Source organism: Procambarus clarkii, chromosome 57 (assembly GCF_040958095.1).
Source record: "Procambarus clarkii isolate CNS0578487 chromosome 57, FALCON_Pclarkii_2.0, whole genome shotgun sequence".
In the NCBI taxonomy this organism is placed as follows: domain Eukaryota; kingdom Metazoa; phylum Arthropoda; class Malacostraca; order Decapoda; family Cambaridae; genus Procambarus; species Procambarus clarkii.
Window position 1 is genome coordinate 9,642,876 of NC_091206.1, and position 12,317 is coordinate 9,655,192.

Here is a 12,317-nt window from a genome sequence, read left to right on the forward strand (position 1 = left end):
ATCCTTTTGTACCACGCTCTTGTTTTACCTATAAGGTTCTTCAGATCTTTTGTTATCCACATTGGGTATTCGATCTCCCCTTTTACGTCACCTATCGCTGGGTTCATGTCTCGCTCCAAGACCGGCCCACCCCCCATGCCCAAGACTTTCCAATCTATTTAACCCAAAAATTTTCTTAGGCTATTGAAATCAACTTTTCGAAAATCTGGCATTTTAACAAAATTTTCTCCTACAGAACTATTCCATTCTATGCTAAATCTGATTTCTTTGTGATCACTGTTCCCTAGCTCACTCCCTATTTCAATGTCATTAATTTGTGTTTCCCTGTTAGTTAACACTATATCTAAAATATTATTTTCCCGCGGTGGTTCCGTAATGTGTTGGATAAGAGAGCAATCGTCAATTGCTTATAAACCAATTTATTCCACTAAAATTAATGTCATCCATGACACAAATACTGCTAGACCTAGATGCTCTAGATATTTCATCCCATAGGTGCTTTGCTTCCATCCTGTTTAAGTTTGGTGGCCTGTATATAACTCCTATTATAAGATTATTTGCTCTTTCGTTTAATTCTATCCAAATAGTTTCTGTATGTGGCTCAGTTTTGATTCCCTCTTTGAGACATATCTGACACAGTGGATAGTTAGCAGACTACATTTCAAATTTTCTATAACATATTGTTACTCCCCCTCCTCATCAAATATATCAATGTGAAATAGTTTAAATCCATTTACAGTACTGTATTTGATATTCAGCTAATAGTTCTCTCTTTTCTACATTCATCCACGTTTCGGTAAGTACAATAATATCAATTTTTTCTGTGCAGACAAGCATTTAAATCGTTAATTTTGTTTCGAAGACTTCTACTGTTAGTGTAATATACCCGAAGTGAATTGTTTTTTTGAGGGCCTTCTCTTTCCCTGATCATTTTACCAATTTGTTTCTCCCACAAACACACTTTCATTACCTCCTTCTTCTATATCAATTTCCATACCACTATCTACTAACAGTTTAAACCCAAACAAACACCCCAAAAGATGATCTTTTGTATCTGTATCTTCTACTTTCATGCTTTTATTGGATGAGACTCCAAAAGGCTCATCCCAAAAAAATGTTATGTGAATAATGTTGAAAAAGGTTGAGAAGCACTGCCCTGAAACATGATCCAAAAATCACTATACATCCATGGCACCAACTGCTGCTGTGTGCACAAGAGTGATTAGTAAAGGAACAATACCCAATCATCCCACCTGGCCCAGGGTTTGAATACAGGTCTTCTCACTTGTGAGGAAAATGGTCGCGTATGCCGACCACAGGGTGCTTTAATCCTTCCTTTCTCAATTATGATACAGTGTATCTGGACAAATGCCTCTACATACCATAAATTGAAAATAGTGTTAATTATAATAAACCACTAATATAAATGTATTTATTATTCAGTCCATATAGAGCATCTCTCGGTTACTGAATCAATAGAATTCAGGTCATCACTCCATAGAGTGAAGGAGTTACGCAATTATAAAAATAGCAAGTCAAATTTACACAACTATGTTGCACCATGACTTCAGTTAAGTATCCATTAGAAATTCCTTGCAAGTCAGTGCACAAAAATCAGTAAACATAAGCTAGTACACATGTAAGAAAGACTATACAAAGAGACATCATCATAAAGATCATCAGAGACTATACAAAGCCTCTGATGAGGTGTTGAGCTTCTGATGTTAAAGTGATTTTGCAAATTTTAAGTTCATTTGTAATTTCTTTATCCTTACATGCCAAACTTACACACAAGTTAGATATTGGATAGGTTACTGTATCAGAAAATGTTCAGCCTTGACATACAGAGATAGAATCTCCCAGCTTCACGAGCAAATATTTTTTGTGCATTTAGAATCTGAAGCCTAAATTAAAATACTTTATCTCATAGATTCCAGCAAATTAACAGAAAAATATATTTACAATTCAGCTATGTAATGTATTTTAATGTATACAGTTTAGCAAGGTGCTAGACCTTAATACCCATAAAGTATGAAAACAGTAAAACCACAAATTTATTATTCAAACCAATATGACAAAGCGGGATTAGGAAATTTACTAGGTATAAATAATGTTGTGGGCCCCAAATGGAAATAAATCAGCTAATTATATATTCAAAGAAATCAAGATGTTTAAAAAACATTGTAGTTTTTAACAGTTGAACTGGAACTATATCATATGTCATATAACCTAAATGGATATATGACAAATTAAGGTAGAAGGTATTGTTATTCAATTTTCATTCATTTGTCTTGCACATTATCCAGATATTGGCATGACACATATCTGACACAGTGGATAGTTAACAGACTAAGGAAACTGAAATCATTAAAAAATATATTCTGGTAAGTTTTCTTTATTCTGGTAAAACAAAATGATATTCTGGTAAATATTAAACTCAATAAGGCCTTGAATCCAATTTGGAAAGTTTTTGGTTAGAGTAAACCAAAGCAATGGTAAACAGAAACTCCTTGGCAATTTTTCCAATCAGAAGTTATGGTCCTACAGCTATACATAATCTACCATGGCAAAAAAATCCATAAATTAAATCAAACTATATTACTCTTCCAAATAGAGTAGAAACTGCATATCCTATAATTAATTAGTTTATTCACCAAGAAAGCTGTGTGCAAAATGAACAATCCTAAAGAATCAGAAATTCACTCCGTCCAGCGGTGTGTACACTCAGTGTTGCAACACACATAATACAGTCTCATCTCATCTTCAGCTCTCCTGGTTTGTGCTTGAAAGAATACTGCATCACGTGTATTACATCGAGGGCAAGGATGGTCGTCAGTGCGAGGTAGTGTCGGGTCCTTTAAAAAAAATAAAAAATTAGCTTTGAATGGAATGAAATGCATCTTTCTGGTGGGTCCCTTGGTAGCTACCCACCTGGACACTTGTACAGTACTGAAGGATAGACAAGGCTCTATCGATTCACATGAATGGCTACTGGAAACCAGTACCAGAATCTGGTTCCTCAATAGAAAAAGGGGGGGGGGAGAGTCCTGGTATCTAGGATTATCACAGTAGCATAGAGAAACACCAGAAAGGTAGAGCACACCAAAATAAACTGCATATATATAACATTTGCAATACTGACTGTGTAAACAATCATTAACTAGGCCAAACCACTGTTTTGTGACATTCACCGTTGGATGGCAGGTGATGGGAAAGTCTCTCCCCTTTCCCATGTAAGGAGCAAGTTGGTGTTAAGTGGCACTTGCTCCGGGTAGATCAAATGTCACAAAAGTTTGGAATATTTGTCATGGCACAATGGTATCAGACCCTGAAACTAAGAGAGCTATTGCAGGGAAGCCTACACAGAAAATACAATTCCATAAATATAGTAATGATTACTAAAATATTGTAGTAACATCGTATGCCAAGAAGAGAACATCCAAATTCTTACCTGTACAACTTCTGGATTAATGTGACGCAGTTCGTCGATCTCGTGCATGAGCTTATTTACGTAAATGCAATTATTTTCTGTTGGCATCTTGTAATCACAGTTTCGGCAAGCATACAGCAATATCTTGTTCTCCTAAAAGAAATAATTATAATTAAAATACAGTACAATTTTACAAGAACTTATGGGTGTTCCAGCTAATTTAATGCAAATTGAAATTGTTAGTAAATAAAATAACTGAAATAAATCATAGATAACCTGGTTGACAGAGTAATTGACAGAATGGCACTTCACCACACATAATAGAAAAAATCATTCCTTTTATGCACTAACTAGTAGTTAATAAAAGAAAATGTATTGTTTAGTAACTATTAATTTATACCCAATAATGTTTAGCATTTTCCACTAAAGAACGGGATAGCAGATGAATTCTCCACTAGCATGTTTTCTTCATTAACTTACAATCATACATTCTCTACATGCCTAAGCCATTGGAGTTGATTCACTAACTTCAATTGTAAATTAATTAACTTCAATTGTAAATTACACTGTAGGCTTACACTAAGTGGATATGCAGTTGGTGCTTTCATATCATTTGCTGAGAAATACATAATTGGTCAACAAAAAATTAGTCACAAGTCGCAAAACTTGGACTTTAAATTTTTTTGGCTGATTTTTTCTGATTTCAAACTCTATTTTCTTTGTCTCTTTAGGTTGTTTTGATGATTAGGGACTATATTAGGGCTTCTTCACTTATATAAAGTATACCATAAATATATACCCAAAATCATTATAGTTACTATAATTATCCCGATATTATGTGTTTTTGGGGGTTATTTTTTCTTGACTTCATTTTAACACATATTGACCTACAGCTTTCACATATTCGAGTAAGAATGCCAAACAATGTTTATTAAAATATACTGTACAATTAAATTAACAAATTAAAACTACCTATATTCATTGATGATAACTTCGACTTCAATTATCTCCGAAACTAGTCTCAACTTTGAGTGGCTTCTAAAATTCCAGTTTTTGACCGATTCTCACTATTTTGACATATTGTGTGCTCAGCTGTCTGTTTTACAATCTCTCCAGAATGGATTTTTCATAAACTTTATACATTTGGAGTTATAATTTTTTTTGGTCTTAATTTGCCACATGTTTCAAATGCACTACTGACAATTGTTTTACAGTAAACTATACTGAAAACCTATATTCTAATTTGATGAAAATTAAAACTACAAATGATGTAAATATGGCTACGTGGATGAAATGGAGTTAACAAACATGAAACTTTTCAGGTTTATATCCACTAGGAAAATGAAGCAAAAATTCTGAATTGTTTCAATTTTGTAGTGGATAACACATAACCGAATCACATGTCTGTGATTATTCTTCATAATTATGTATGTAATGTATAGTACAGTACTTGCCTTGTCTTCTCGAGGATATAACATGTTATTGCACTCTTGACAAAATCGAATTCCAATGAAACCTGGCCCTTCAGCCGCTCCTTTGGCCATTAGACTCATGCTTGAAAATGTAATCTGGAAAAAAATGTGGACCATTAACACAAAATATTAACATTTAACTTCAAAAGAATTTATGTTTATTAAAACAATTGTAATAAATAAATAATAATAATAATATAAATAAATTTTTATTCAGGAAAAGTACATACATACAGTAGTTGATTTAGTGACTTAAGATCCAACATATTAAAAGATTTGAGTAAGGGTACCGAGAATTCTCGGTACCCTTACTCAGGGTACCAGGGTCTCAGCAGGGACCTGCTGAGAGTTAACCAGGAAGCTGCTGAGAATTGTTCAAACCCCTACTCACTGTGACAGGTCTGTGACATTGATAGGACACATGCCCATCAATGTCATTTATAAACAAAACTACACATATATTTAAACACCCAGCAATGCGTAAAATACCTAATATTTGCAACAAAACTTGAGAAACTCAACCCGCGACACATGCGTGATGCAATATTTGTTTACACTACCAGCCGGGGTGACTACGATCCTAAAGGTATTAGTCTTGACGTGTGTATTATATTTTACTAGATTCGGTGATAAATTTTGTATTGGATACTTTTAATGGCTACATATGAATGATATATAATTGTATGTGTTGCATCATTGTTTGGCGATGTAATATTTGTGAGACTCGTAGAACTTACACTCGTAGAATCTATATGCTCCAGCAGGAAAGTTAAATTATATTGATCTTTCAGCCTGCGCTCAAGCAGAACCAACCATCATACTTGGTGACTACAATGCAAGACAAAAGGACATTGGTGACTCTCGCTTCAGTAACGGGAATAGGAATTGAACTGTCAATCAACTGTGGTGACTATTTAGCTACTAAATAGTCACCAAGATGCACAGATTGTGGGTGACCTTGAATATTTGTGGAGGCATTCTAGACCTGGGTTGGTTTCAACGTCTTTCACATCTGGTGCACATCATCTATTGTAACAGATCTGTTTTCAGATCATCACCCTAGTATATCTTAGGCTAACTGCTAACAAACTCACCCTTAACATTGACAAAATTTTCTATATATTGTGTTTGGTAATAAATCCTCAAATGAAAGTAATCTAAGAATAAACAATATACAAATCAGTAGTAAAATTGATGGCACTTTACTACTGATTTACTTTGATGGTTGATGATGTCCTCATCGATAACAAGCTGAATTTCTAGGGACACATTCTAAATATAGCAAAAAGTTTCTAAAACTGTTGGCATTCTTTCTAAGATCAGAACAGTCTGTTCAATCTAGAACAGATCTAAGAACAGTCTCCGTGGTGTAGTGGTAAGACACTCGCCTGGCGTTCCGCGAGCGCTATGTCATGGGTTCGTATCCTGGCCGGGGAGGATTTACTGGGCGCAATTCCTTAACTGTAGCCTCTGTTTAACGCAACAGTAAAATGTGTACTTGGATGGAAAAACGATTCTTCGCGGCAGGGGATCGTATTCCAGGGACCTGCCCGAAACGCTACGCGTACTAGTGGCTGTACATGAATGTAACAACTCTTGTATATATCTCAAAAAAAAAAGATATTATGTACCTCGCTCTGCCCAGGTGACGCTCTATTACTCTCTCATCTTCACTTACCTCAACTATAGTATTTGTGCTTGGGGTTCAACTACCCAAAATCATTTACGTTCTGTAATTACCCTACACAAAGGTTTTATTAGAACAATATCTAACTCTGGTCCCAGACAGCACTAGGTACCCTTACTCAAATCTCTGAATATCAAGTCACTGCACATCCTCTTATGAGTCCTCTATTTATTTAAAGCTCTGAATTGTAATGTCAATCCTGACCTTAAAAGCTTCTTAGAAGGTTGTAACAGAACCCATGGGCACCCACACCACAAACAAATACCTATTTGATATTCCAAGAGTACGACTTAATCAAACTAGAAATGCTCTACAAATCAAAGGACCCAAAATTAACTCCATGTAATCTACCTTATACCTAAATGACTTACTTGTATATTGGCCAATCCACACACTAGAAAATGAAAGGACGACGACGTTTCAGTCCGTCCCGTAAGATTCTCAAGTCGATTGTGGTCAGGGAATGAGATGACGGCAATAAATAGGTAAAAGAGAGAGGTGAGGAGGTATGCAAGGTAAGGTGTAGTAGAGGGGATAGTAACAGGAAAAAGAACATAGGTAACTGCAGAAGGTCTATTGGCCCATGCGAAGCAACTCTTATTTATAACAACCCAATAAGAATGGGATAGTAGTAGGAATAAGAAGAGGATAGCAAGGGATCGTAAGAGAAAATAACGGACAGAACACGTAAAAGGAAAGAGAAAGAAAGATAAATAGAAGGGTAAGTTTATGTTAGGTCACGTTTGTTAGAAAGATTACAGCATTTGAGTATATACTGTGAAAGGGAAGAGTCCACAGGAACAAAGTCAGGACTCAAGTTTATGTTGGTTATGTTGTATATTAGATCCGATTCAACAACATAAGAACATAAGAACAAAGGTAACTGCAGAAGGCCTATTGGCCCATTCGAGGCAGCTCCTATTCTAAAACCACCCAATCCCACTCATATACTTGTCCAATCCGCGCTTGAAACAATCGAGGGACCCCAGAACAAGACGGCGTCTGTGTAGAGTAGAGGCAAGAAAATATATTTTGGAGGAAAACCAATCAATAGGATGATTAGAATCCCTAACATGACAGAAGAGAGCATTGTTTGTGTCTGCAGAACATAAGAATAAAGGTAATTGCAGAAGGCCCATTGGCCCATGCAACGCAGCTCCTATCTATAACCACCTAATCCCACTCATATACATAAGAACATAAGAACAAAGGCAACTGCAGAAGGCCTATTGACCCATACGAGGCAGCTCCTATCTATAACCACCCAATCCCACTCATATACATGTCCAACCCATGCTTGAAACAATCGAGGGACTCCACCTCCACAATGTTACGCGGCAATAGGTTCCACAAATCAACAACCCTGTTACTGAACCAGTATTTACCCAAGTCTTTCATAAATCTAAACTTATCCAATTTATACCCATTGTTTCGTGTTCTGTCTTGTGTTGATATTTTTAATACCCTATTAATATCCCCCTGTTATGTCCATTCATCCACTTGTAAACCTCTATCATGTCACCCCTAACTCTTCGCCTTTCCAGTGAATGCAACTTGAGCTTTGTTAATCTTTCTTCATATGAAAGATTTCTAATTTGGGGAACTGATCCTTTTGTTTTAAATTCTTACTAATCATAACTTCCAGATCCCTTTCGCAATCCGACTTCGCAATCTCAACACCATCTAGCTCGTATCTTGTAATTCTATCATCATTACCTAGCCTCAAAACATTACATTTATCAGCATTAAGCTGCATCTGCCAATCTTTTGAACATTTCTAACCCCTATTTAGATCAGCTTCAAGTGATAGTGAGTCTTCTTCCGTGTTAATTTCCCTACTGATTTTTGTATCATCTGCAAATTGTTTATGAGTGGGATTGGGTGGTTATAGATATGAGCTGCCTCGTATGGGCCAATAGGCCTTCTGCAGTTACCTTGATCTTATGTTCTTATGTTCTTAAATTTGCAGATGCTGCTACTCAACCTGAATCTAAATCATTTATATATATTATAAACAACAGAGGTCCCAGGACAGAGCCTTGAGGCACTCCACTAACAACATTTTGTTAGTGGAGTGCCTAAGCCACTAACAACATTTTGTTAGTGGCTTACAAGTGGATGAATGGACATAACAAAGGGGATATTTATAGTATTAAAAGTATTAATATTTATAGTATTAAAAGTATCAACACAAGACAGAACACGAAACAATGGGTATAAATTGGAAAAGTTTAGATTTAGGAATGACTTGGGTAAATACTGGTTCAGTAACATAGTTGTTAATTTGTGGAACCAATTGCCTCGTAACGTGGTGGAGGTGGGGTCCCTCGATTGTTTCAAGCGTGGGTTGGACATGTATATGAGTGGGATTGAGTGGTTATAAATAGGAGCTGCCTCGTATGGGCCAATAGGCCTTCTGCAGTTACCTTTGTTCTTATGTTCTTATGTACCTGAGAGTTAGACAGCTGCTACGGGCTGCTTCCTCTGTGTTTGTGTGTGTGTGTGTGTGAAAAGTAAAAATAAAAATTGATGGATTTACAGTTGAGAGGCGGGCCGAAAGAGCCAGAGTTCAACCCCCGCAAGCACAACTAGGTGAATGCAAATGAATTATAATGGCAATAAATAGTCAATAATACTGATAATGGTCGAACTTCTTTCATCCGCTTGTCCCGCTATCCACTCTGTTGGTGGTTCAAGTGACTGCATGCCAGGAGGTAAAGATCATTCCGGTTTTTTTTTAGCTGCTTCAAGGTTCTTCATGCAATGAACGAAAATTTATGAAATTTGTACAGTTTAATAGCTTGCTAACATTCCCGAGCCGTCTAGTACCGGAAGTTATTGGGAGTTTTTGTGTGGATGATGTCGAATTATTTTTATGATTTCATGTTTATGCGACTCCGATGACTAACCGACCAAAGTTAGAGAAGTTAATTTCGTGAGCAACTAAATTTTTTCGGCACAGGCTATTCCGTAGATGTTGCTACCGTAGTCTGTTAGCTCCGTCATGCTGGGACACCATTTTTGTTTATGGTTATTATTATTATCTTTATTGACAAAATTAATTACAATTTTGCCTAATCTGAGGATTTTGATAGTCTTATTAAAGTGAGGATAATGCTAGTATTCACTGTCACGCAGGACAAAGGGTCATACATAAGACAATAGGCCTAAACTGTAGGCTGAGTGCACTGTAGAAAGTTGTTTTCACATATCCATACATTAAAACATTGATTGTAACCATGATATATATGTGCTTTGTTTATGGTGAGGCCGGTGGATGGGGCAGGAGGAGGAGGAGGAGTAGCTCATCAGTGGTTTTCCCCGGCCACCGGCTCACTCCACCCTCCACCAATCATCCCTTTCTTCCTCCTCAACCCCGTCACTCCTCCCTCAACTCCCTGCTCATCCCCCCCCCCCCTTCCCCCAGCGCTTCCTTCAACTCCTTGATCCCCTCTCCACCTCAGCGCCCCCCTCAATTCCCCGCTCCCCTGCCACCTCTACAGCCTCCCTCAACCCCCTCAATCCCTGCGCCTCCCTCAACTCCCTGCTCCCCCCTCCACTTCCCCCACCACGGAACAACGTCCCCCTCCCCCCCCCCCAACAAAAACACGACCAATGGTCGCTTCCTGTATAACCAGATAAATCAATACAATAATATTTTTACTTATGCATTAACAAGATGATACAATGGGTTATATTATATACATTTTGATGAGTAAGTGACCGATGCTTTGCGTAATAGTGGCTTCATTTTCATTATCTGCTGATTTAGATTTACGAATATTCATACATTCGCAAGTGTTCTTCTCCATGTCGACCTCGAAAATATATGCCTCTGACCCTTTCCACTACCGCCCACAGGATAGGTATGAGGTGCATAAGAAATAAAACTAATTGGTATGTGTAACTCCTATCCCCACAACTGTACATTACACCTATGTTCTTGTTACACACATTATTTTGAATAAAAATTTGAAATTAAATGTGAATATGTATATTGGTATATGGCCGGTATGTATAATGCACTTATAAAATCCATAAATCAGTGGGATCATACGAAGACGCTTCACCCTAGACTCTCCGTGAATGTGTAAACAGAAGGAGTGTTTGTAGCGCTGAGGTGAGTCATTAAGGGGCCGGGTGCTGCCGTGGAGCAGCAAGGGTATGAGCGGGGTTATCTTGAGATGATTTCGGGGCTTTAGTGTCCCCGCGGCCTGGTCCTAGACCAGGCCTCCACCCCTAGGAAGCAGCCCGTGACAGCTGACACCCAGGTACCTATTTTACAGCTAGGTAACAGGGGCATAGGGGGAAAGAAACTCTGCCCATTGTTTCTCGCTGGCGCCCGGGATCGAACCCGGAACCACAGGATCACAAGTCCAGCGTGCTGTCCGCTCGGCCGATCGGCTCCCTAAATCGATAAATTTAGGGACGGGAGCAGGAAAAGGGCCAGCAGTGTTTGGCGGTGAAAGTATAATGAGTGAAATTGTAATCCGGGAAGTGAAGCGGGAGAGTGTAAGCTCTGGTGAAAGTGCGAGTTTGGTGGCGAGACAGATGGTTGAAGACTAGACCACACACCAGAAGATGAGGAGACGATGACGACATCATCTCTTTATGAAACGACGACGTTTCGGTGATTGATTGATAAAGATTAAGCCACCCAAGAGGTGGCATGGGCATGAATAGCCCGTAAGTGGTGGCCCTTTTGAGCCATTACCAGTATCAAGAGATGATACTGGAGATCTGTGGAGGCGCAACTGCACCCTGCGTGACGGGAGATGTCTCCCGCACCAAATGGTGGACGTTTCGGTCCGTCCTGGACCATTATCAAGTCGACAATCGACTTGATACAGGTCCAGGACGGACCGAAACGTCGTCGTCTCCTTATCTTCTTGCGTGTGGTTTGGTCATCATATCATCAGCCACGTTATTGCAACTCATCGTCTACCAGGGGGCCGGTCCTCGACTGGGCCTCCTTTTTGTTACACACCCCCAGGAAGCAGCCTGTAGCAGCTGTCTAACTCCCAGGTATATATTTTACTACCAGGTGAACTGGTGCATCAGGGTGAAAGAAACTCTGCCCATTTGTTTCCACCTCCGCCGGGGATCGAACCCGGAACGTTAGGACCACGAACCCCAAGCGCTGTACACTCAGCCGTAAGGCCCCTTGACAGAGTCATACTGTTAAGGATTGGTGCCTAGTCAATCCATCCCGGAGGATACGAACCCAGCCAAATCGCTCGCGAAGCACCGGACCAGTGTTACCACTGAGATGGGGAGGGGGGTGAGAGAGGTTGGGAATGCTGAGAAGGGGAGTGAGACAGGCCGGAATGCTGGGAAGGGGAGTGGGACAGGCCGGAGTATTGGTGGGTAATTACCTGAGCGTAGTTACAGGATGAGAGCTACGCTTGTCGCACGTCTTCCTTGGCGGGCAGGCGGAGGGGAGTGAGATGGCCTGCACTGCGCCAGGGTTGAGGGTGACAGGCGCATACATGCGCAGTACGGGTAAGGGTTTAAGCTGGTTGGTCGAAGGGTGATTGATAAAGATTAAGCCACCCAAAAGGTGACACAGGTATGAATAGCCCGTAAGTGGTGGCCCTTTTGAGCCATTACCAGTATCAAGAGCTGATACTGGAGATCTGTGGAGGTGCGACGGCACCCTGCGTGACGGGAGATGTCTCCCGTGTCGGTGATACATACAGGGGTCTTATAGAGGCTTGTATGCAGGGAG

At 39.3% G+C, this 12,317-nt stretch overlaps 1 protein-coding gene across 2 annotated transcripts; it reads right to left on the bottom strand.

The window, feature by feature from the left end:
- Positions 1-1,418: 1,418 nt before the first annotated feature.
- LOC123745074 (DNA-directed RNA polymerase II subunit RPB9) lies at positions 1,419-5,493 on the bottom strand. Of its 2 annotated transcripts, none has more exons than XM_045725374.2 (4): positions 5,392-5,493; positions 4,885-4,998; positions 3,452-3,583; positions 1,419-2,855 (listed from the first exon to the last, which is right to left on the bottom strand). In XM_045725374.2, the coding sequence occupies exons 2-4, from the start codon at positions 4,981-4,983 to the stop codon at positions 2,700-2,702; spliced, it is 387 nt and encodes a 128-aa protein (XP_045581330.1). In that variant the 5' UTR covers positions 4,984-4,998; positions 5,392-5,493; the 3' UTR covers positions 1,419-2,699. The 2 variants fall into 2 exon arrangements, with proteins under 2 accessions (XP_045581330.1, XP_069162342.1); XM_069306241.1 differs by having other exon boundaries at positions 5,425-5,444.
- Positions 5,494-12,317: the final 6,824 nt, after the last annotated feature.

What these genes read in the sequence shown, in the direction of transcription:
- LOC123745074 (XM_045725374.2), bottom strand. Translation starts at nt 4,983, where the DNA reads ATGAGTCTAATGGCCAAAGGAGCGGCTGAAGGGCCAGGTTTCATTGGA. An exon ending in TATATCCTCGAGAAGACAAG is followed by an intron (nt 3,584 to 4,884) that starts GCAAGTACTGTA and finishes TATTTCTTTTAG; the next exon opens with GAGAACAAGATATTGCTGTA. An exon ending in TTAATCCAGAAGTTGTACAG is followed by an intron (nt 2,856 to 3,451) that starts GTAAGAATTTGG and finishes TTTTTTTTAAAG; the next exon opens with GACCCGACACTACCTCGCAC.